General features: G+C 48.2%; 1 protein-coding gene across 1 annotated transcript in view; it reads left to right on the plus strand.

Moving 5' to 3' along the window:
* NUBP2 (NUBP iron-sulfur cluster assembly factor 2, cytosolic) overlaps window positions 1-24,243 on the plus strand; it is a 221,053-nt gene that overhangs the window by 78,727 nt on the left and 118,083 nt on the right. Inside the window, exon 2 of the mRNA XM_069647000.1 lies at window positions 12,115-12,229. Coding sequence (XP_069503101.1) covers window positions 12,115-12,229 — 115 coding nt within the window. The remainder of the gene's footprint in view (window positions 1-12,114; window positions 12,230-24,243) is intronic.

The raw sequence follows: 24,243 nt of genomic DNA on the forward strand, positions 1-24,243 counted from the left end.
GCCCAGCAACAGGTGAGAAGAAGTCTGAGCGGTCTTCTAAGACCTTTGAGGGCGCTCTGGCGACGGGGGCCCAACAAAAGGCAAAGCACTGCGAGTCTGCGGGCACCGGGTGCGCCGGTGGTTCAGGCTCCTCGGCTGCCAGGCAGGGCGCGATGTCACCGATGCCATCATCCACGAGCCAACGCTCTGGCTCGGGAGGAAAAGGAAGTCTGAGAACCCGGGTAAGCTTCGGGAGAAGCCCCGGTCGATCCCGACGGAGAAAGCCAAGTGGGGGGAGAGGCGCTGACCTTCCTCTTAAGGTAAAGGCCTCAGACGCGCCCAAGGTCATGAAGGCCCCGATTCACCCAGCGAAGGCCTCGATTGGCGAAACCTGTGGAGGCTACCCCAGTGGAGACTACTTCAGGCCTAGAGTTTCCCTGCCACCCATCTTTCCAGCCTATCGAGAAGACCCCATTATGAAACCCCGGGAATAGAAAGAGGGGGGGGGGTCATGGTAGCCCTAACGGACACAGATACCACCTCTGAGAATGAGCTGGTGTCAAAGCTATCCTGGACAAGAAGTTTGAGGCCTACGGGAGGGATCCCGAGGAGTCGGATGTAGAGAGCGACGGTGGAGCTGACGAGGAGCCGCGGGCCCTGGAAGAAATGGAGGACCCCGCGCCCCAGCTGTCGCTCCCGTCACAACCTATGCCGATGCCACAGGACAATTCGGGAGCAATCCTGATGGCTTTCCAGACCCTGTGTACGGTGAGAAGGACCAGGTTGCCCTTACCGCCAAGGTTGCCCTTACCGCCAGCGGACGGTCCAGCGGCGCCTGGACCGTCGGGGAGCCCACTGAACAAGCGGAGGCAAATCCATCCTCCCCTCCCCTCCCCACCCCCTCTCTCCCTCCCTTCCATCCTTCACCTCCATCCCCTCCACTGAGGGATGAGACGGAGAACGGAGACGGGGACGGACAATGACAGTGGTGACGGGCATCACCCCCTGCCCGGGTTTCACACCATGATCGCCAGGGCATCTGAGCTTTTCCAGCTATGCCCCGAAGAGCAGAAGGAATTTTTCCTCTACCAACGACAGGAGGCCAAGAGGAAGACCGTCCTCTCTGCGATGAAGGACTGTCCCTGCTGAAGAACCCGTCCACGACCCCTGCGAAGAGGGACCGGTATGAGAAGAAGTACCGGGTCCCAGACTCGACTCCTATTTGCCTCAGGGCACAGCCGTCCCCGGATTTGGTGGTCTCCACGGCGGCCAAGAATAAATCGGCAGGGTTGACGGCATCAACTTCCACTTCCCCCCACCTGACGGCGAGGGGAAGAAGCTGGATGCCATGGGACGACTGGTCATCTAGTCGGCAGCAGCGACTATCAAGGCGGCCAATGCCCTCGTGATCGTGGCGCACTACAACAGGGAGCTGTGGTTCAAGATCGCTCCCCTCCTGGACTTCCTCCCAGACAAGAGGGCGGACGCCATGAAGGTGAGGTGGCTTTGGACCACGCCAACACTGTGCCCACGGACATCGCTGACGGCATTTGCCTTCGCCGGCGCGGTTGGCACAGGGCCACCGATTTCCGTCAGGACGTGCAGACCAGGGTACTGGACATGCCCTTCGACGGAAACAACCTGTTCAGCAAGGCAGTGGATGCGTCACTGCAGGCCAGCAAGGCGGACACCGAGACTGCCCGGGCCTTGGGTTCTCTCCATCAACGGCCGTCCTTTCGGACCTCCGGAGGCAAGTCTCAAGGTGCCTCCAAAGGATTCAGCGGCACTTCCTTGTCGTACCGCCAGGCGGCCCGCTCCTCATCGCAGGAAGCCAACAGAGGCCGCAACAAGACCAGAGGACATCGTCGTCGCCAAGTTGGCAAGCCCTCAGCGAACAAGATTGAACCGGCCGTGATGTCGGGCCCCCACCCGAACACCCTGGTGGGAGGCCGGCTGCCGAATTTCGTCAGCGTGTTGAGTCCATCTCCACTGACTGTTGGGTGCTAGATGACCTGGCCCAAGGGCACAATAAAGTGTCCCCGTTTACCACCTGTGGCCAGGAGGGAAAACCACATGCCACAGCTGCTTGTAGAGGTACGAGTATACTCGCTGTACTTCCTTGTTCGAAAGGAGACCGGCGGCTAGCGGCCAATCCTAGACCTTAGCCGCCCAACAAATCCATCAAGTCCCAGAAGTTCCGGATGGTCACTCTTCAGCACGTGCTGGGGCAACTGGAGGAGGGCGACTTCTTGCCGTCGCTGGGCTTGGATGATGCCTACTTCCACATCCCCATACACAAAGGGCATTGAAAGGTCCTACGATTCGTGGTCCAAGGGTGGCACTACCAGTTCAAGGCCCTGCCCTTCGGGTTGAAGTCAGCGCCAATGGTATTCACCAAGTGCCTGGCACCGATGGCGGTGCGCCTGCAGGGGATCAACGTATACCCCTACCCGGATGATTGGCTCAGCCAAGCAAAGTCAAGAGAACTCGCTGTTGATCACAGGTCTGGGATGCTCGATCAACTTCGCGAAGTCCCACTTGGTACCGTCGCAGGACGCCCTGTTTCTGGGAGCCAGACGCGACACAGTGGCACAGTTGGCTTCACCGTCGGAGGAGAGGACGAAGCCCATCCTGGGCAAGGTGCAACGGCTGTTGACCATGGAAGTGGCCAGGGTGAGGTCCATCAAGTCCCTGCTCGGCATGATGTCGTCGTGCATCTACCTTGTGCGTCTTTGCAGGTTGCGGATGCGTCCACTGCAGGAGTTCCTCGACGCCCGTTGGAGGCAAGCTGCTGGCAACTTCGAAGACGAGATCTCCCTCGACAAGACTTTCCATCAAGCAATCCGGTGGTGGGGCACCTGCGTGCACCCCGCAGAGGGCATGGCCTTCCAGACCCCAGAGCATCAGGAAACTTGACGACGGACGCCTCCCTGGAGAGATGGGGAGCGCACACCGGAGATCTCCATGCAAGGGCCCTTTGGCTCCCGGGGGAGAGGTCCCTGCACATCGTCCTGGAGCTCTGGGCCCTCAGGTCTTTCCTTCCGTCCCTCAAGGGCAAAGTGTTAAGGGTCTTCAGCGACCACACCACCACGGTGTTCTACATATGGAAGCAGGGGGGCACCAGATCCCCAGCCCTATCCAAGCAAGCGCAGAATCTGTGGCACTGGGCCTTTGCCCAAAGGATGTTCCTGGTACCCTTCCATCTGGCTGGAATAAAGAACACCATCACCGACTCATTCAGTAGGGAGCTGCGGCAGGATCAGGTGGATCTCCTATTCAAACAATGGGGGCAATCCCCAGATCGACCTATTTGCGACGAACACCAAATGCCTTCCTAGTCAAACTGCAGACGGATGCAGATCTTGATCTTCTTCTTGCCAGGGAAAGAGGTGCCATCCTACATCACGACTCGGGATCGCTGAACCTGCAGGCCTAGAGTTCGGAGGGTACGATATCCCGGCGGACTGCAACGAGGTGCTTGCAAAGGCCAGGGCGTCCTAGACTCAAGTGCTATGGACATAAATGGAAGAGGTTATCTGTCTGGTGCCGTGCACACATCAACCCTCTGCGGATCACGGCCCCTCAAGTGCTGCCATACTTGTTGTCGCTGGCCAAGGCGGGGCTGGCTCATGCCTCCATCAAAATCCATCTGGCGGCGATCTCCCGCTACACCAGAACTCCAGGGCGGTCATCGCTGTGGTCTCATCGCCTGGTGAAGGAGTTCATGAAAGGACTGTTCCGCTCGTTCCTGCCGGTGAAGGCTCCGGCGTCCGAGCTCAACATGGTGCTGACCAGGTTCATGGGTCTGCCATTCGAGCCGCTGCATTCAGCGCCGTTGAAGTTCTTATCGTGGAAGACAGCGTTTCTGGTGGCCATCGCCTCTGCACTACGAGTGGGATAGATCCAGGCCCTCTCCTGTAAACCTCCCTATCTGACATTCCATGAGACGAGGGTAGTGCTGAGGATGCACCCCTCCTTCATGCCCAAGGTGCCGTCCGACTTCCATCTCAACGAGCCCTTGGTGTTACCTGTTTTCTTCCCGTCGCCGGCTGAGAGGACTTTGCACTCGCTGGATGTGGCTAGAGCGCTGATGTTCTACATGGACCGCACAAAGAGTTTGCGGAAGACATCGCAGCTGTTTGTAAACTTTGGCCCTGTGAACCAAGGGAAGGCCCTCTCGAAGGCTTCCATTTCCAGATGGCTCTCCGGCTGCATCATGCACTGTGGCCGGTTGGCAAACTGACCGTTGCCCGGCCGTCTGAGAGCCCATTCAACCAGAGCGAACGGTGCTACTACGGCGTTCCTGTCTGGTGTGCCTCTGCTGGACATCTGCAGGGCTGCTACGTGGAGGTCGACACACCTTCACGAGATTCTACTGTGTCGACCGGGATTCCAGGGAGGAGTCCAGAGTGGGTCAGGCAGTGCTGCGCAACCTGTTCGCTTGAAGATGAGCCTGTTGAGGAGGTAAAAGATGCTTAATGTTGAGTTGTTGAAATGCTTAATGTTGAGCCTTGCCACCTCCTGTGGTTGTGCATGTGTACTGCTATGTATTCTTGTATTCATGAGCATGTGAATCCATGCCAGATGCTGGAGAAGGAACAAGTTACTTACCTGTAACTGTTGTTCTCCAGCATGGGTCTGGCATGAATTCACATGCGAACCCTCCCTCCAACCCCTCTGCGGCTCTTCTCTTGGTCCTACTGCCACTTTACGTGCCACCAAATCTGAAGATGGCTGCCAGAGGAGGGGCTTAGGTAGAGGGCAGTCATTGGTTGAGGGCAGTATGACCCAGAGACCAGTGATTGGTTATTAGCAGAAAGACAGTTCAGAAATGAAACTGAAACTGATGTTTTCTTTACCAAGGATTCCCAGCCTGACGACGAGGAATATTCATGCTCATGTGAATCCATGCCAGACCCATGCTGGAGAACAGTAACGGGTAAGTAACTTGTTCCTTGCAAGTCATGGGGGGCAAGGTGGGAGTACACAGTGAAGGAAGCAGAGATAGGAGGGAGCGGGGAGCTAAAACCGGGGGAGAGGGTGGATGCGCAATTTCGAAGCAAGGGATTTATCAGCAGTCATGGGAGGGAGCAGATCGCCCAGTTTAACATTTGAGGTAGTTGGGGAGTATGTGTGGACCTAGTTGTTAGGGAGGAGCCATTCCTTAAAGGGTCTTGATCTCCTTCCTGAAATTTAGAAGTGAAGGGGTGAGTCTTGTGTTGACTGGGAGGAGATTCTAGAGTCTGTGGGCATAGATGCAGAAGGCCTATCTTCTCGTTCTATCCCTCCTGCATCTGCAGAGATAAACTCTACAAATAGCCTTATTTCTGGTGGATCATAGGTTTCCAGAGATGTAGAGCTCGTCAGTGATGTAGCTTGGGGACTAGAGGGCGACAGCATTGTAGATGATGCAGCAGAATTGAAGATGACACATGATTGCAGCAGTGGCCAGCGCATTGAGGGTCGGGCGATGTGGTCAAATCTCCAGAGTCCTTTGAGTAGTGCTGTAGCATGTCAGACACATCTCTGGGCTAATAGGGTAGTCACTGCAAGCCCTTGCAGAAGGGTATTGCACCATCCATGTGGGAGAGTTCCAAGGCTTGAACAGCAGATCCAAAGTGGTTTGCTGGGATGAAAGGCTTCATTTTCTGCAAGAGGGTAAGTTGGTACCCTGCCATCGGTGACTTCCTTGCTATGTTGTCCTTGGCAAAGAGGTGTCTGTAGAACCCAAGGGGCTCGGTGCAGGCGGTCAGCTGGAGCGTGAAGTCCTCGAAGTTCTTAGCGGATAGCTAGGTCTGGATGTCACGATTTTCTGTGTTGTTGGTCAACCGTAGGAATTTTGTCTTGTAAGGGTTAAGCTTCAGGTAAGCACTTGACAGCCAGGAATGGATGAATGTGAGGCAGGCTTTGAACCTGTGAATGTCTTTGATGGAGGATATCCTGAGATCGGCCTGTGTCTCATCTTTGGATTGGTGGATGTGAATACTGTGTGGAGCGTAAAGGGTTCAGAGGGGTTCTGTGTAAAGGTTGATAATCAAGTATGCGTGGCTCTACAGGTGATGGGCAGAGATGGTGATCTAGAACAATCCATTTGAACGAAATGATGGTCAGCAAACTAGGATTTGAACCAGCGGAGTATGGTCTCGCTGATCCCCATACGGTGATGTAGAATGTTTGAGTGAGTGTCTGATGTCGAATGCCACTTAGAGGTCAAGGAGAAATGGGAGGCAAGGATGGCCATCAAGGATGTTAAGGACATAGTTGATCACCTTGATGGTCGTTGTTTCTGTGCTGCGTCTGAAGCCATACTGGTAGGACTGAAGGAGGTTGTTGACGTCGCTGTGTTGGAGAAGTTGCGTAGTTACTGCTTCCTCAAAGATCTTCCCTAGGTAGGGAGATGGGTGATGGGACAGTAGATAAAGGTCAGCAAGGAACTTAAGGAGATTGCAAATAGGTGTAATATGGTGTATTCAGCAAAGTGTGTAGTGCTGTGAAACTTACTGAAATTTTAAGTCGCGAAAGGGTTAGTTTCTATTTTTTGGGGGAAAATGTGGCCATTTGTTGACAAATGTAAATGTGTAAAATGCTTATTTTCTAAGCACCCTTTCCATGTGTAAATTCAATTTCCTACTTTTTAGAACGTAATACATTGTGGATAATTTGGTTTGCTCAAAGAATTGCAATGTTTTATATATTTATTTTGTGAGTGCAGAAACAGACTTATTGGCTACCTTGCATATGTATGCAGTACAATACATTTTGCTGGATAATTTCTCAACTAAGTGAAAGCTGTTGAAATGTACTCTTGTTTTACTGATTAAAAATGTGCACTTAAAAAGCTACAAGACTCATTCAGCCATTCTTGCATAGATCAACTGTCGACAATAGAGGAAGGGAGCCAACCAGAAAACCCCACCCGAATTCCTTCTTCCTTCTCTTGTGAACATGATAGTTCAATTTGTTTATGGACAATCAAATCACTAAGTTGGTGGTAAATTTCAATGGACTTTTTGCGACGGGGTCACAGGCTTGATCCTGTCAGGGGGAACAGAGATCCCTCCCGGTCTGGTGTAGGTGGCCTACCATGGATGATATTGTCCCAGGGGCGCGGTAGGTAGTTTGGGGGTGGGGGGGGGGGGGGTCAGGTGGGCGTGGTAGTCCATGACTTCCCTGAGTGTAACAGGAACTTGTTCGAACCCTGTTCACATAGGCGCTGGGTCAGTGGTAATAGGTTGTGACACTTGCATCAGTTCACAAGAATTTTCAAGATAGTCGTGAAGTTTGTTCATGGGGTGGGTTTAATAGCAGAACTATCCAACGTGTGTTTCGACCCTCCTGGGTCTTTTTCTAGGCTATGAGCATATTCATGCAAAATTACCACATAGAAATACATTGTTATTGCACCCGAAGAATCCCAAAGAAAGTGTTGCAGATACCATAAGTATGGTGCGTCATGTGTGCTGTATTGAACATGTGTACACGAGGAACATCATAGTAATACTGTACATGAATCCATTAGTGTTACAGTAGTATTGAATGTTATACATGATCATGCGTATTTGCCACATTGCGAATAATTCATACATTAGTATGCACAGAGGACAAGCACCAAGGGAGATGGGAGAAAAGAGAAGACTGAATGTTAGTTAAATGCGGGATTGCCCCAGTGTGCCATCTGCGGTAATTAGGTTGCATGTTGGGTTAGGGGTGTCTTGCTGTTTGGTAGACTGGTGGCACATCAGTGTAGATGATGATGATGATGCTTTGATTGGATCTTGGTGGATTGCAACCCTGTTCTGAAAACGAATGTAAGCCTGTTAGATGCCTGGTATTGTCATACCCTGAGTGTGCCTTGTTTACTTCTGTTAGTACCACTGTCAATCACACAATACATACTAGACCCTTTTCTGCCAGAGTGTTCTTTTTCCATTTTCAGCACCACAAGATCCAAAATCCAGCACAATGACAACCAAACAAAATAAGCAGACGGATAAAAATGCTGACCAAGAATCGCCCAGTCACACCACCTTCCAGCTTAGTAAACTGAAGCATCCCAAATTAGAGGGAAAGTGAGGCTCCCGTTGAACGCCAACCTGCCCAGGCCACTAACTGTGGTTGTGAGAATGTATGACTGAGTGAATGGTTGTAGAATGAGGGTGTGGAAGAGAGGAAAGCAAGAGTAGATGGTGAAGGATGATATTGGTAAAGAGAAAGGGGGGGAAAGAGAGAGGAAGGGAGAGAAGACGTATAAGTGAAATGGAGAGGAGATGGGTCTAGAGGAAGAAATTGGATAAAGGCGAGCCAAGTAGGAAGAGGGGGAGTTTAGAGAGAGGGGTACGAGAAGACCTGAGTGACTGAGAAAGAGAGTAGTAGGCTAATTATAATATAATAATTGTTCTTTTATAATGCGCTTAATACCAGAGATTGGTTTATGCGTGCGGAATCGGGATTCAAACCTGTGTTGCACTGCGTTGTCTTGCTTCCAAGACAAATGCGTTGCCCCAGAGCTATCCCCCCCACTCGCCAATGGGGAGTGTAAAGATGGAGACTGAGGGGCAGGGGAGGAAAGAGACCGAGGGGGAGAAAGCGACCGACCAAAGGAGGAGATAGCAGGAAAACATGGGAGATGCATAAAAGCAGGGACAGGAGCGAGAGAAAGAGTGAGAGAGCCATGAGTGGACAAGAGCCCTCGTGAACATAATTGATCACATTGTTGGGCACCAGGAAATTAGGGAATCCTTAGAAATAAAAAGTCCCAGAGGGAAAATGGTAGATGAGCCTGCAGCCTTTAGGCCTTTCGCCAATAGAGTAGGATAGCTTGGACACTGGGGGTTATTGATCAGTGGTTGCTATAAACCATTGGGGAATGGGAGAACCCTGGGATAGGGTGGAGGGAGTCCACGGCGAGTTATGAGCCGAGTTGGGGACCTACCTTAATCTGATCACCCTGCAGTCGGATAAATCAACAGTAAAAACCCTTGAACTGTTTTCCCCAAGTTAGCAGAATTATTCAACCCATCCATGGCACTATGGACCATTTGTATCATATACTTAAAAGGGCTGAAGCACTCCCTTCTTAAAATTCAACTGGCAAATCTACCTGATCCCGACCCCCACACCCCCCAAAATATTCTAAAAAAAAAAGGGGAGTCCTGGTTAGACATATCATTATGGCGCTTTGCTGTCGTGGAAGCTGATCAAAACTGGGATCTGTGGTGAGGAAGCAACCAGCTGGCTTGCGAGAGAAGCGCCAGGAGAGCTGAAGGCAGAGGAGAGAAGGGAAAGGAAACCCCAAAAGAGAAAGCCAGTAGTGAGTGGTGTCGTGACTCAAGAGAGCTCGACTGTGCAGTCGAGCAACTACACGAGCCCGCTGCAACGGTGGCCAGAGCTGACCATGAGAAGCAGAGAGACGTAGTGAAGGCAGAAGCCGTCCTGACTGAGCTGAGAGAAATCCCTATCCTGCAAGCAGGCCCAGTGATGCCAACCTGTGGAATAGAAGCTGGGAGACCCGGGAGGGAACACCAGTATGAGTACCAGAATTACAGTGCCTTGATGTACGAAAGTCAAGCACAGAATATTATTGGCACAATCGTCACGGCACTCGTCCTACTTATCCCAGTGATAAGTGAGGGAACCGAGAGTGAGAATCATTATTGGACTCATCCTACTCGTCTGAGTAATACCAAAATTAACAAAGCAAGCGATACGCCTTACTGGAATCATCATCATCTTCTTCATCTCATTAATATAAGAGACCTAGAGATCAAGAAGAATTACTGGCCACATCATTCTTGTCCCGGCAATACCAGAAATAACCAAGAGAACGAGAATCATTACCAAACTCATCCTATTTATCTCAGTAATACATGAATTAGCCAAGAGAATAACTATTGGGTCCATCGTACTTGCCCCAGTGAGGGAACTAGAGAACCAGAAAAGGAGAATTCTGACACAGGATATCTTACTCGCCCTTATGAGGAGTTAAAGAACCATTGGAAGGCACAGTGCTGGAAGAAAATAAAGACTTGTTTATATTTCCCCGGTGATAAGAGAGACTTTCAGAGACACTTTAGAAAAGCACAAGAAGAGAAACAAAAAGGCCAGGAACACCAAAGAAGGAGGACTTTATAAAGTCAAGGAAAAGGGGAACCAGGGAGTTGGAAAAGCCCCCTTAAGGAACTGAATGAGCTATTAAAGCAGATAGCCAAAAACTATCTAAGAATTGTATATTAAGGCTGGGGAAGCCATTCCAGGAGAAGGGAGTCATTCTCCTGGACTTTAGTTTTGTCTCATTTGTAGGAGCAGTGTAGTAGCTTTGGACGGAGGACAAATCTTTTGCTTTAGAATTCACTACTGGCAATGAGCACCCTGGTTAGTTTCGTTAGGCAGGGGAAACTCACAGAATAGTGACAGTAAGGCCTTTGTTTCTTATATTTCCAATAAATATCTGTAAGAATGACACAACCGGACTGTCTCCTCCTTCTGACCTACCACGCTCCTTAAGTACTACTCTGACCAACACCACAGGCGACCACACAAACCATTTACTTTAGTGACCTGGACCATGCATTAACTACTGGTACAGACAACTCGGAAAATATTTACAATTTACACACCTCAGAAAGCCCTTACTTTTCAGATTTGCACAGATCATTGCCACAAAGCAAAATTGCCCTGCTCGCTATTCTTCAACATTAGTCCCCTTCCCCACCTCTTGCAGATCATGAAGCTACAAGAACCTGTGAGCACAGCAGTTTTCATTGCAAGACTGAATAATATAACATAACCAGGCATATCAAAGAGTTTCACTCTTTTGCATGAGAAGCAGTAGTCTGGATCGGCTAAGCTACTTCGGTGATTAGCTGCAACATGGGAGGAAATTGACATTGGTCCTGCTGCTGTCAATCTGCTATACTAGAATCTCTGGTGAACTGCTTGGCTGCTGAGACCAAGTATCTGCCTGTCAAATCAAGTGTTATGGAAACGAGCCAGTGCAACAATAACCCAATTCTAGCTGACGACCTCAATGGCCAATATCAGGAGCAGGAGTGACAAATGTAATATATACTGCCTTTCCAAAAGCCCTCAAAACAAGGCTGTTCATCTAACCCGCACACCCGCTCCTAGCCTTATACCTCCAGTTACCCGAGTGTGCGATATTGTACTGGATGTAGCTGGTTCACCTGTAACCCCTCGAACCACCTACTCTGTCTCTCCTTTTTTAACCTAGTAACTTATGTACTTGTTCTGTACCAGATTCTCCTGTAACCCCACAAACCTTTGACATTCTATTTATCATTCCGTTGCAACTAAGTAAGCCTCCTTGTAACAGCGATGCGATGCCTAAGGGCTGCTTTGTACGCTTTATAAATCGAAAAAAAAATTAAGAATATATTGTTGTGACTCTATTACAAACATTGAAGTACTTAGAAGTGAGTTAAGTTCACACTACTCCAAAAAAACGCAGAGTTTTAGGGACAGATCGCTTGTTGAGGTGCATTTTATTATGTGCATTGTGAACAGGTCTCTTCCGCAATGGCCCAAAATTGAAAGGGGGGGGGGGCGGCTGCTTTTTTCTTGCAGGACTTAACGAGCCAAAATGCCATGCAAGTGACAGATGCTGTGCCATAGTAAGATCCAGTAAAGGGAACCAGTGCTGGTGTGGGCGGGACATAATGCGTGTGCCCTGAACATAGGATGCTGGCTGCTTTGCATAGAAACAAAGTGCATTTTGTTAACATAAGAATAACCACTGATTTATCAAACCTGTCTGTGATGGTAATTCAAAGGTGCATTCCTTCTGAGCATGCAATGCACCCTGGACCATGGTGCTCATTTCCTCTGTCAGAATAGTCTATATATAGAGAGCTTTGGCCTGTTTTATTGAGTTTGTGCTATCCAGGTTTGGGCCTCAGGTCTTCTCTGAATGGCGCTCCGGCTAGACATTTTTTGCCCGCGCAGTCTTGTTCTGGATTCCTTGCCTGAATATAACATGAATCATCCATCCGAAACCTTAAGCAGCTAATATTTCCTGTTTGGCAAAGCTGCTGCTTTCCATTTCTGCCATGGGCATCATTCACAATGTACCAGGCATGACCCTAAGCGTTCTCATGATGCTTTTTCTTTTGATTGTAGATCTTGAGCGCAGCAGCAGTTTTCCCAGTACTGCCCTTCAGCTTGTCCTTGGAAGAAGGAGCGCCTGCTCCGAGGGTGGGCACAATGAGTGGAGACCAGCCCTGTGAAGACAAAGGTGAGTGCAGTCACCCTCTGGTAAATCAATGAAAATCGTTATCTGCACGTTTTCAAAATCAAATGAAAGGAGCACGTTTTGTGAATAGTTTTCAGAATTGCAGATCTATTTTAGAAGACTTGCTGCTAAGCTGTCCTGTAATTTGTCCTTGATCTTTGCTTGAAAGCAACACATCCTTAATATATGTAGCCATTTCTGTCGCTCCGATTATCATTTCTAAACACCTGGCCATCAATGCTTATGGCTCCTCCACTGCAATTAGAGTGGTAATGGTCTTTGGAATTCTTGCACAGGCCTTTCTTGACACGTCAACATTTCCACTTGAGGCCCAATTGGAGTGTGCATTGGGCACTACTGATATTTATAGAGAACGGATTCATCCCAGTCAAGCAAGGCAACAAAGCAGGACACAGCATCCCCTTTAATGTGAAACTGTGGCGCCTCCCACCCTCAGGAGGGCCTCATGCACATTTGCATTCTATTCTTATCCTCTCAATGCTTGCTTTGAAGCACCTTTGTTTCCAGCAGACCTTGAATGACTCCTGGACTACTAAGGCACAGGATTACTGAGTGACCCGCTTCTCTAACAATGCTTATATCCTCATAAGAAGTACTAATGGTCTGGGCCTTTGGCACGGACATGCAAACATCTCCACCTCAAACGTACACATAGCTGCAAAACAGCTTGGTAAAACCGATACACAAAGAGGTCTGGGAGACCTTCTATCAAGAACAAACGCGGCCAAATCACCTGTTCTCTGGGAAGGTGTCCACCAATGGTGGACTGGCCTATAGGGAACTCTCGATTTCCTGGTAGGCCTCTGCACCATGGGCCTCTTTTGTGTGGTATTTCCAAATGTTACCATAGTAAAAGGGTAGGGCTTGCTGAAAATGTGTAATATGAATATGGCCCAATGGGAACATTATTTCCAGGGCCTCTTTTGGCTCCCATTCCACCCCTGGTGTCCACTCGTTTTAGCTCACTGTACCTTTCACAGAGGAGAAATGCCCATTGGCATATCAGTCTAGACCAGGCTTGTCCAACCTTTTTGAATGTGGGGCCGAAGCATTAACTTTTTGTGCTCGGTGGGCCGGCGACCCAAAAGTGAACACCCTCACCCAAAGCAGTATTCAAAAACGATGGTGTGTTACCTTTGACACAATAGCGTCACAGGCATAGCCATGCAGTCCCAAAGATAGCTTTTGGTGTCGGGGGGCAGTGATCAAAGGTTAGTTTCTTGTGATTTATTCCAGTGTGTATGTGTTGATATTTCTCTGAAATAGTGGGGGCGACCGAGCATAGCGAAGCAGCGGGGCTGTAACGATCTAGGGAGGGTTTGGGGGGGGTCCCCTCCCCAAGATTTCTTTTCCAAATATGGGGCTGAAATTGTGCATTTTACAGCAGAAAGTGACGAAAAAGCCATAAGTTTACAATCCGTTCTAAAGGGGAACATGTACATTCCATTTTGCCAACAGCAGACAAGAACATTGTAGAACACAACACATTTTAATGATCAATGTGTCCACAGTGTAAGACAGCACTGTCACTGATGTAACACATTGGCATACTGGCTGTGTCCAAAATATGCCTCTGTAGCAACATGTCTATGCTGGCTGTTCCCAATTTAGGCCAGCATTGTCCTCTACAAAGCATGATTGATGCTGCCTGAGCATGTGCAGTGTGCCCAATACACATGCTAGCTTATCTCTGTAATACACATTTATTACTTCTGTGGTAATGAAAGAAACATAATCCAATTCCAGGGGGCACCTGAGGCAGTAAAAGTCCTCTGCCACGGCCCGGTTTATTGGTCGGACCCAACATTGCAGAAATAAAGAAATTAATCGTGTCCACGGACCCTACAAACATTGAACAAATAAATAAATTGGGCAGGAGAGCCGACTTATGAATTTCCCGGGGGGTGCCCAAATATAGGAAGTGACATCACCAGCAGTTTTATGACCGCACGTACAAATACACCCAACCCAAAACGATTTTTAGAAATTGAGGGACAGACTTGCTTTGCATCTGTGCCTCCAAGTCTGTGCCTCCATTTCTAAAAATCGTTTTGGGTTGGGTGTACGTCTACATCCGTGCACACAGATGTAGAAGTATACCCAAACCAAAACGATTTTTAGAAATTAAGGGACAGATGCAAAACAAGAGCATCTTGCTTTGCATCCGTCCCTCAATTTTTAAACCTCGTTTTTTACCCGGCTTTTACCCGGGCCGCCATAGAGAGACACAGTATGGATGGAATAAAGGGCCATCCATACTGCGTCTCTTCTCTCCGGCCTGGGGGGGATGCGATGGGGGCGGAGCACCCACGTACTCGGCACCCCTGACACCGGACTGTGGCCTGTAACTGCCTCTAGTGCCAGAGGCAGTCAGGCCCCGGCCCGGTTTATTTATTTATTTGTTCAATGTTTGCCGGGTCCGTGGACCCGATTTATTTATTTCTGCAATGTTGGTTCGACCATCATTGCAGAAATAAATACATTAATCGAGTCCATGGACCCGACAAACATTGGTCAAATAAATAAATGAACCGGGCCGTGGCCTGTTTTTGCCTCTGGTGCCCCATTTTAGGGGGCACCAGAGGCAGTAACAATCCTCTGCCAGGGCCCGGTTTATTTATTTATACGTTCAATGTTTTCTGTACAGCCTCGCGGGCCACATGAAATGGCTTGGAGGGCCACATTGTGGCCCGCGGGCCGTATGTTGGACAACCTTGGTCTTGACCCACCCACCTCGGCAGTCCAGCAATCGATATTTCCCCTCTGTGAAAGTCCTGCGAGGTAAAAATGTGGTTCTAGAACCTCCAGAGTAGGCACCTTCCCAGAGAAGAGGTTATTTGGCAGTGTTCTGTTTTTTGTATTTTTAGCAAAAGATACTTTTTCCGAGCTGTGTAGTCCATTTTTATGCATGTTTGATGCATAGTAAAAGCATTTGTTCTCCACTGGAAATGTAATTCACATCTTCAATATTACCAAGCTGCATGTACGTGTAAAACAGTGGTATTCCTTTATGCCAAGCCCCTCCTTGAGTGGAAATATTGTTGCTGATTCCCCATTGAGTATCTGCCTATTTTATATTAAAAGCAGTCACTGTACTCCCTTTTTGAAGAGCCTTGTGCCCCCCTGGACATCCTAGGGGTGCGCTAGGCCCACAGTTTGGTGTAAAATGAGTAAGAGCAGGTGACTTTAACACAGCAGCTGTTTTGTGTATGCATCTTGAAGTCTTGACAATAGTAATGCAGTTTTTAGAAAACTCAAGTCGCCCCATTTCAGGTTGATATGCGCCACTTCATGTCCTGCTACCTGGTTTAGAATCTGGAAGCACTGTGCAGGAATGCAACGTGACATTGAGTATAAAAAATGCTTGATGTTCGGTGAGTAAGGTAGGCAGTGCTTTGATAATGTGATGAGGTGTAGTGGGCATTGTTGGGAACGATTTGATTTATGTGAATTTTCCCTCCATTTATGGACCCCCAAACAGGCTATCCTAACCTGAATCTTTCCAGTGGAACCCAGCCTTCCGCTGAACTCCACTGGGCTTTTGCTTACTTGTTATGGGGAAACTGACACATCCTTCAGACTGTCAATACTTGGAAACTATGTTTCCCTTAGTCTTTGACTATTTTGCCATTTCTTGGTAACTTTTTTACAGTGCACAATGTACCTTCCATTACCATGCGCTGGGGTCCCTTTTTGTTTTATCGCACTAGACACCCTGGAAGGATTTTTTGGTGATTGTACAGGTGTGCCTCGGACGGACTGGTGGCAGCAGTTACTTTTCATAATGTTTTACTTCTTTTTACCGAGCTAAACTGTGTTTGGCTCAAGACTGTGGCCAGTTCCAAAAATGGCTGAGCCACAAAGGCTCTTGTTCTGTCCCATGGACATTTTGTCCCTTGCCTTCACCCAGGTCGAGTAATCCCGGTTTTCCTCATTTGGGCATGTAGCCTCCCACGAAAACCGATCTCTTTCGCAGGCTTCTGCCTGTCACATATGTGTGCCCAGGAAGAGGGCTTGGACTCTCTAGTCCCAATCCACACTACTGGTGTTTGGAGTGCCTGAATGACTAAGACCACTGCGGGACGTGATTGGTCCACGTCTGAGATGCCTGCAAGAGGGCAGATCTTCTATTGGAAGTCCTCGATTTTGGTGCAAAGCTAATCTTGGAAAAGAAAAGGTGCTCTGCGGCATTTCCAGGTCGATCACCTGTGTTCTCAGCGAACCACAGAACGAATCAAGTCTCCCATACGAAGAAACAGACTTGTGAAACAACCAGACACGCTTTCGCCTCTGCTGTCCCATCGGACCCCTGCTTTCTTCTTCGATCAAGAAGGCCTGCCAAAGTGCTTTGCCCCTTTGGAGTAGTGGGAACTACTTGCTTGCCCACCGAACAAGCCCTTCAGAAGTTCCTGGGCCATCCAGGGAACTGTCAAGCTCTACCTTGGAATAATCCCCAGCACCGCCGTCATCTTGAGTGCAGACCCGAGAGTTGGGACATTGCTTGCTAGTGGTCCCGTGCATTTGCACGCCAAATTTCGCAGCCTTAGCTCCTCTGGGTCCTGAATAAGGAGAGTGTGTAACACTGCCCGCATCCACGATTCCCACATCACTACCTGATGGTGACAGTCACTTTTAGTTCCCGTGCTGTTCTGCTCTCCTGTGTCCTGAACCCAGCTTCACTGGAATTTGTTTCATAGCTCCTTCAGAAGCTGAGAAAAGGCAACTGTCCCATCACAATCATTCTCCACCGCAGCCGCTGAGAGCCAGAGTGCCGTGAAACTGCTGGACTCAAACCTACTAGCGACCTCGATTTTAAACTGGCGAAGCTTGGTCCGGACTGTGCCCAGGGTACTTGTATCACTGGCTCACTGTCGCAGCCGATTTTATTTTTTATTTTTATTTTATAATTTTTTTATTTTTACGCACAAGTATCCCTTAAAGGTATTTGCACTTGGCTGGGTTAGCCTGCGCTCCCTAGCTATTCTCACCATTTGAACACTGCCTTGCTGCCAAGGCTAGGTCCTACTCGAATAGTGGGAACCAATTCTTCATCTCCTCAAGCCCCTAAGCCCCTTTCTGACTTGCTACAGCCCTCACAAGAAGACCCGCTTTTTGTCCATCTGCGCGATTGTGCGTTTTCACACACAACTGTACTGTTGAGCACAAGGCTCCATTGTTCTTAGGGTTGAACTCGAAAGTTAGGTAACGAACTCTGAAGAATTATCTAATGCCATCTGTGTGTTAACTCAACCCTCGCTTCACAGGTTGTGGTTGTATCTCCTCACTAAATTGCAATAGGAAACATAATGTTTATATGCTGTATAGTTTAAGGATTTGTGTAGTAACTTTTTTCTCATTGCCAAAGTTACTTGTCTATTTGGTCCGACAGACAATAAATGTATAGATATTTTTCATACACTTGTCAGAGTAATTTGTGGTTTGTTGCGTTTTTTGCTGATTGTGGGCTTCCAATCACTCTCACCACTCCTGAGACTTGGTCTTGACCGCCTACCAAGCTACCTAGATTAGCCTGGTTTATCCAGAAGGTTCCCCTGTTTCACTAAACCGAGGGTGGCCTCCTACCACCAGGTCAGAGTTTAGAAATCCATCTTAACAAATTGGTGTACATCGGTGGGATAGGATCGTAGGTACCCAGTGTTGCACACTGGTAAGGTACCCAGGTTACACTTACACAAGAGCACAGGGTTCTTAGGTTAAAGTTTACTGTAAGCCATGTGCTTTTACTTATAGTATGGAAGCAGTTACAGACATTGCTTTAAGTGCCTCTAAATCTGAGACACTAAAAGATTTGTACCGAAAGGGGCCTCTCAGCCACTGGTACCATCCGAAATGATCCAAAGGATCACAGATTGGCAGGAAATGCGGATCCTGGCTTTGCCTTCCTATGATAATACAGATGGTACTGGGGCTATCCCAAGTACCAGTAATGTGTTAAGTAGTGCTACCGTAGAGAGAGGCCAGGGTGATGATGGTGTTGATGATAATGATGTGTCCTCCGTTTCACTGACTGGCTTGGGGGCTGAAGCCATGCTGGAATTCAAGAAGCAAGAGCTGCTGTTTAAGCAGAAGGAGATTGAATTTTGCATGGCTAAGCTGGATTTGCAGAGCTCAGAGAAGCAGAAGGACATGGACCACCAGTTGGAGCTTGCTAGATTGTATGACCCCAGTGGTTCCAGAAGAGGGTCTGGCTACTCCTCCTGGAGTGTTGCTATGTCTGGAAAAGATCCAGGGCTGCGCTAATTCTGGGACTGTCGGGACTGGGGGCTAGCTAGCCTTTTTGGTTGTAACCCTTGAGCTTCTATCCGGGCTGCAACCAAAAGACTCGGGGCTGTATCACCCTCAGCCCCTCCGTAGCAACGCCTCTGCCCTCCTCTCATCCAAGATTTCCAAAAGATCTGCTTACTGTGTATGATGACAAGAATTGCATTGTGTACTGGTTGACTGCATTGGAGTATGCATGTGAGATACAAGAGTTAGTGGATGCTGATAAGATTGCATGTTTGCTCAGTCGACTACCCCATTCTAGCTGCAGTGCTATTGTGCATATGTCAAAGGCTGACAGAAAAGACTTTGCGAAATTGAAGCAAACTCTGGTATTCAAGTTTGGGAAGACTCCTGCCCAATAGTTAGACACGTTTCAGAGAATACAAGAAGAATGAAGGTAATACTTGGGGGTTTCTTATGTTGCTGATTCTTTTAAAAACTTGATTGGGTAGAAGCATACATGGTCACCACCTTTTGAAGGTATGATGTATTTAGTCATGCTTGGACATATTTTTACTTGTAACCCAGAGCTTGGATCCTACAAAGTTAGACATTGCAGCAGATTTATGGGTGTCATAGTGTCCCATAAGGACAAGCCTGCTTCTGGTAAGCAGGAGGAGGGGAAAAAAGGATAAGGAGGGTGGGGGTAGGGGAAAAAAACAAGGAGAAGGAGGGTGGGGTAGGAGAAAAAGGATAAGGAGGGTGGGGGGGGGAATCTGAAAATTCTTCTCAGAAGGGCCACACATTTTAAAAAGGTTAAGTCACCAGGGAACAGTCAGAGTAGTGGGAGTAACCTCCCTATGTGCACAGACGCAGTGGATCTTCGGTGACTTGTGGTGCAAATTACCATGTGAAGGGGGACCTCAGATGTAAGATCAAAACTTTGGGGGTCCACTCTGCGTGTCTGACCTTCGCCTCCTATGAGGAGGAAGAAATTATCACAGGGGCATCCTTCTCCTCGGATTCCTTCCCCAGTGGGATGGAATCTGAGGTAGTCTTAATTTCCCAGGGTTCCTGGGAGCCAAGAGTTTCAGAAGCTTATGATAGGATACCTGACAACACCAAGCACTACTTTAAAGAAAGTGTGATGATCAATGGAGTAGACACTCCTGCTCTTAGGGATATTGCACCCAGCAGAACTGTGGTGAATGCAACTCTGGTCAACCAGGAGGAGCTTGCCAGAACCCCCCTGATTGCCCACCAAGTTAGCTGAAGCCCCCCCTTTCAAGTTCCCTGTAATGCCTGTAAATCTGACTATTAATGGTACAGTAGTAAGGATTCCTGTGAGGGTACAGAGGCAAGCCCCTCAAAGTGCTGCTTGCTAGGAAATGACCTCCGAGACTTGGGTCTTGTGGGGGATACAGCAGAACGACTATGCACAAGGTCTCAAACAAGAGCGGCCCTGGTCAAGACCAAAGCTGAGCCAAAGCGGAAACCCATGGCTAAGGGAGTAACAAAATCAAAAAGCGGGAAAGAGGATAATCCCCCAAACTCACCTACCACTGAGGTGGAGATAGTTGGCCAAGCACCGGAACCTGATGAGAAAGAGGCACTTCACACAACCCCAATGACCATCCTGAACTCCAAAGTTTATTGGTTGAAGGTGGTCCTGATAGGGAAGCGTTTAGTAAGGGTCAACGTAAGTGCCCATCTTTGGAAGGCCTTAGACAGGCCTGCTCCCAGCTTGAGGGTGAACCTCCTGGAAGCACATGATTTATTGGGAAGATGGGCTCCTGTACAGTGAGGATGGGCTCCTGTACAGTGAGCCCAGAGTCTACTGTAGGAGACGGTTATGGTGTTGCTTGCTCAATGGAGAGAGATGATGGAGAGTGGAGTGTTGGGTGCATTGGATGCATTACACTCCTTTGGGAATGTTATGTGTTAGGAATGTTCATTACGGTTTTCTTTTGTTGGCGGTTCCACAGGGCAGCAGTTGGAGATCAGCAACCTTGGTTGTGGCTGTGCTAGGGGCCCTTTTGTATTTAGTTTGGAAATAAAGCTTCTAAACAAGATACGTGTGGTGTCTGTGGTATCATAACATTGGCAACAAGGATTACCCAGTGTTTGGATCCACAGTGCCTCCAGAAGAAGCACATACTGCCTGCCTGCCAGATAGTTATATTGCCACTCCGTTTCACACGTTGCAGTGGCCAACTTGGGATCAGCACTGAAGGCACTGAGAATCAATGCTAGCATGAACGCTGTATTGTGCCGAGTCCGTAATAAGACTTGCACGAACTGCCTCCAGCCCATTGTCACCGACCCAGTGAACAAAACTCAAAGGCGAGCAAATCAGTAATGCCTGAAGTGCGTCTGAATCTGTGAATGCATTATTTCACGTTCTGTTTGCCTAAGCCCTCCTGTGCTTCGGAAGAACCGATAGTAAACGGTTACTTTCCCCACGCAAGGAACCCTGAAACTAGTTGAGCAGGTGAGTGAGACACTGCAGGGAGGTACTGCAGGGAACGCTACACAAAGCTGCATTCCAATTTTGTAATAAAGGCCTACCTTCACCCGCGATCTTATCAATCCACATCAGACGTTCGCCTTCGCTTTCAGCCGTTATTGGAAGCCGGCGCATGCGCGTGTCGGAAGCCTGAAGACGGGCAGTTGTGCGCATGCGTGAAGGAGCAAATCGAGACTGTAGATGCCAGTTTTGTCAGTTTGTAAAAGCTCTCTGCTCTACAAAAGTTGGTGAACACAAGAACAAGGAAAAAAAAGAAAAATTGGGAATTTTAACCTGTGAAGGGGACATTCCAACATGCTGTATGACCCACAATTGAAACAAAACAAAACTGTGCGCAGAGGGTGGAGGAAGGGTGTGGGCTAACCTAGAGGACAGGTGGCAAGGAGATAAAAGGAGGCAAGGAGGAGACACTGGAAAGGCACTTCATCTAGAAGGTTACAATATAGTGTTCCTTCTGCGTGAAAACATCGCTTCTAGGAAGTTTCCAGGAAGAATCATGGGGAGAGGCAGAAAAGATGGCGATGCTGGGTGTAGTGGGACCACCCATGTCCATGGCCACACCCGGTCCTGTAAAGATAGTGGTCGCAGTGGAGAAAGGGATTCATGCATTAGTATCAAGGCTGCATGTGGAAATTCTTACTCCAACGATGAGAATCTTTCATTGCTGAGGCATTTTTTGGGATTCGAAGGGCAGCGCATATTTGAGACATTGCCGCAGCTCCCAAGTGAAGGTGTAGGGGATTCTGCGAACAAATTGGAGAGTGCCCTACTCAGACTGGATTTACACTTTAATCCTAAAACAAGTACCATACTAGAATGATGCAACTTTCGTACACGTGTGCAAGAGCAGGGCGAGTCTGTGGAGGAATACGTTATGGCCCTGCGTCACTTGGCTCTATCTTGCAAATTTCAAGATTCTTTTGATGAGCATATACATGACCAATTTATGACTCACTGTAGTTCAAACAAAATCAGAGAAGAGCTCTGGTTAAGGGATGAACCCACACTCGAAGTCTTGGGCATAGCGAAGAGGGTGGCATAATTGTGTGGCATGTGTGGCAAAATTGGCAAAGAAGGTGCTGAAGTGAAGGCAGAAGTATTGAGTGTGGGAGAGTCCAAACAGAAAAAGAAAGCCAAGGACAAACCAGTATTCGAGGAGGAGTCGACACCAAATACAATAAGATGAGGGGGGAAAGGAACAAAGAGCGATTGTGTTTTCGATCCGCGAGCAATTCCCTTTTTTTGCACGACACTGGTATGCCCAGGAAGGAAAGCCACGTGTGATAAGTGTGAGAGGCGAGGACACTTTGCGAATAGCTGTAAGAACTATCAATTCAATCAGAAGAAGGTCTTCTACGTCAAAGAGGATGGTCAAAAATAGTCAGATAAGGAAGAAACATGTCCTGTGGAGAACATCACTCTCAATGTTGTGCGAAATGGGGAAAGTGATTGTTGGGGAGAATTCTCAAAAATGTGTTAATTCCCTTCACCTTCGAGACCCCCAGCAACATTGCTGGATTTTGAGGACTTGATTTTTTACCTGGAGCGTGTCCCTTTTTCCCACTCTCTCATGTATTTTGATGTGCGTTTTACCTCTGTTTTCTTTGATTATGTAGTTTAAACAACTCCATAGGCATCATTTAATTTGTGTCACACAGCACCCTCAGTGCAGTGGCACAGGGAAGCCTTTCAGGCTTTACCAAGGTTTAAATACCTTCTGTGGGATAAACTATTGTTTCCCAGAGCAAGTAAAGTGAAATTTACTTTACTAGTCTTTTAAATTCCTAGACCCAGCACACCCTATCTTCAATAGAGTGCTGGAGGGGTTACTTATTCCCCACTTAGTATTTCCTATGTCTAGATACTCATGTAGCAGTCAAATGCTACCCTTTCCTCTCAGAATGGCTGGTGGCAGTGGTTTTACAACGAACTACCATGATTTTTCCTGACTGTGAACTATTCGTAGCTCCGGTCACGTTAAATCGCGGGATCCATGTTTTTCAAGATGGCATCTGAGCCCCCCTCTGTAAATGCAAGTCCTGGTTGTCTTTCTTCACCATTTCTTTGTGGAAAGGTCCTTCTAGAGTTTGTCTCTGCGCACCAAACCAGGTTTGGTCTCTGTTCTTTCGCCTTTGGCAGGCTTCAGGAGTGAAGACCGCCTCTGGCACCCGAGTGTCTGGGGTGGGCAGGAAGCGAGGGAGGTGCCTGAAACTCCCTGTGCTTAGTCTCCTTGGAGACCCAAATGCACTCTGTGGTGATTGGCTGGCTGACTGTCCTGCAACTCCTGGACCGTTGGTTTGCCCGGTGAAGCTCTGCTGCAGGTCCGAATCGCCAAGTTCATCTCAACAGAGAAGCCCCTACAAGGACGACTTCTCCCTTTGAGTTGGTGGGACCCATCAACTCGACAGTAAGCCACCTGGATAACCATCGTAAGCCACCTGGATAACAATCTTGGAGCTGGTTGTATTTTCTTCAGAGTGCTGCAGGAAACCGAATAACCAGGAAGAGGGACACCAGTTTTTGTGCTTTACTTACAGCTACTGGAATCGAAGTTTGCCAGTTGTTGTGAGTTTTTCACTGTTCAAGTGCAGTGCAGGAGTCCCCCCCGACGTCCTCCCTCTTGTCCCCACGACTGAGGCCCCGGAACAGCGAGATCTCCCGGAACTACCACGAACAGAAGTAGTCAGCTGCATCTTTTTTTTTATTGTAAGGTACTGTGAAATCAGACTGAGTACTTGAATCTCGTGGTGGGTGCTTGAAACTTTTGCAACTCGCAGGCATAACTGGCTTGTGACCCAATATGTGATTCTTCTTTTTACAAACTTCTTCTGAGAACTTGTGCAGAGACCTTTTCCGTTGAACTACCTGAACTGCTTTATTCTATCCAAAGCTTTAGCCCATTGACTTTGGCCTAGCCTATTGAATTGAATTGAATTGACTGTTCTGGTGAACTCAAAATATCTACACTGTTTAAGAATAATTGTAACCTTTCATGTTCTAATAACCTTTGCCTTTTACTCCTCTTGAAAAGTATTCTGAAATGGTATTGAAGTATATTTGTGTTTATAGAAGTGCCTCCTTCTTATGAATGCTTTATAACTGGCAGATAAATGAATATGTATTTATCAAAGAACCCTTGAGTGTGAGAGTTTATTTGAACACTTGTCATTGTAGACCTCTGTGTAACATCATTACTGCTCACATTCCCCCTCTGGCGATAAACCTGGCTGCCCAGCTCCGCTAC

This window comes from Ambystoma mexicanum, chromosome 2q (assembly GCF_040938575.1).
Source record: "Ambystoma mexicanum isolate Mex_15411 chromosome 2q, UKY_AmexF1_1, whole genome shotgun sequence".
In the NCBI taxonomy this organism is placed as follows: Eukaryota; Metazoa; Chordata; class Amphibia; order Caudata; family Ambystomatidae; genus Ambystoma; species Ambystoma mexicanum.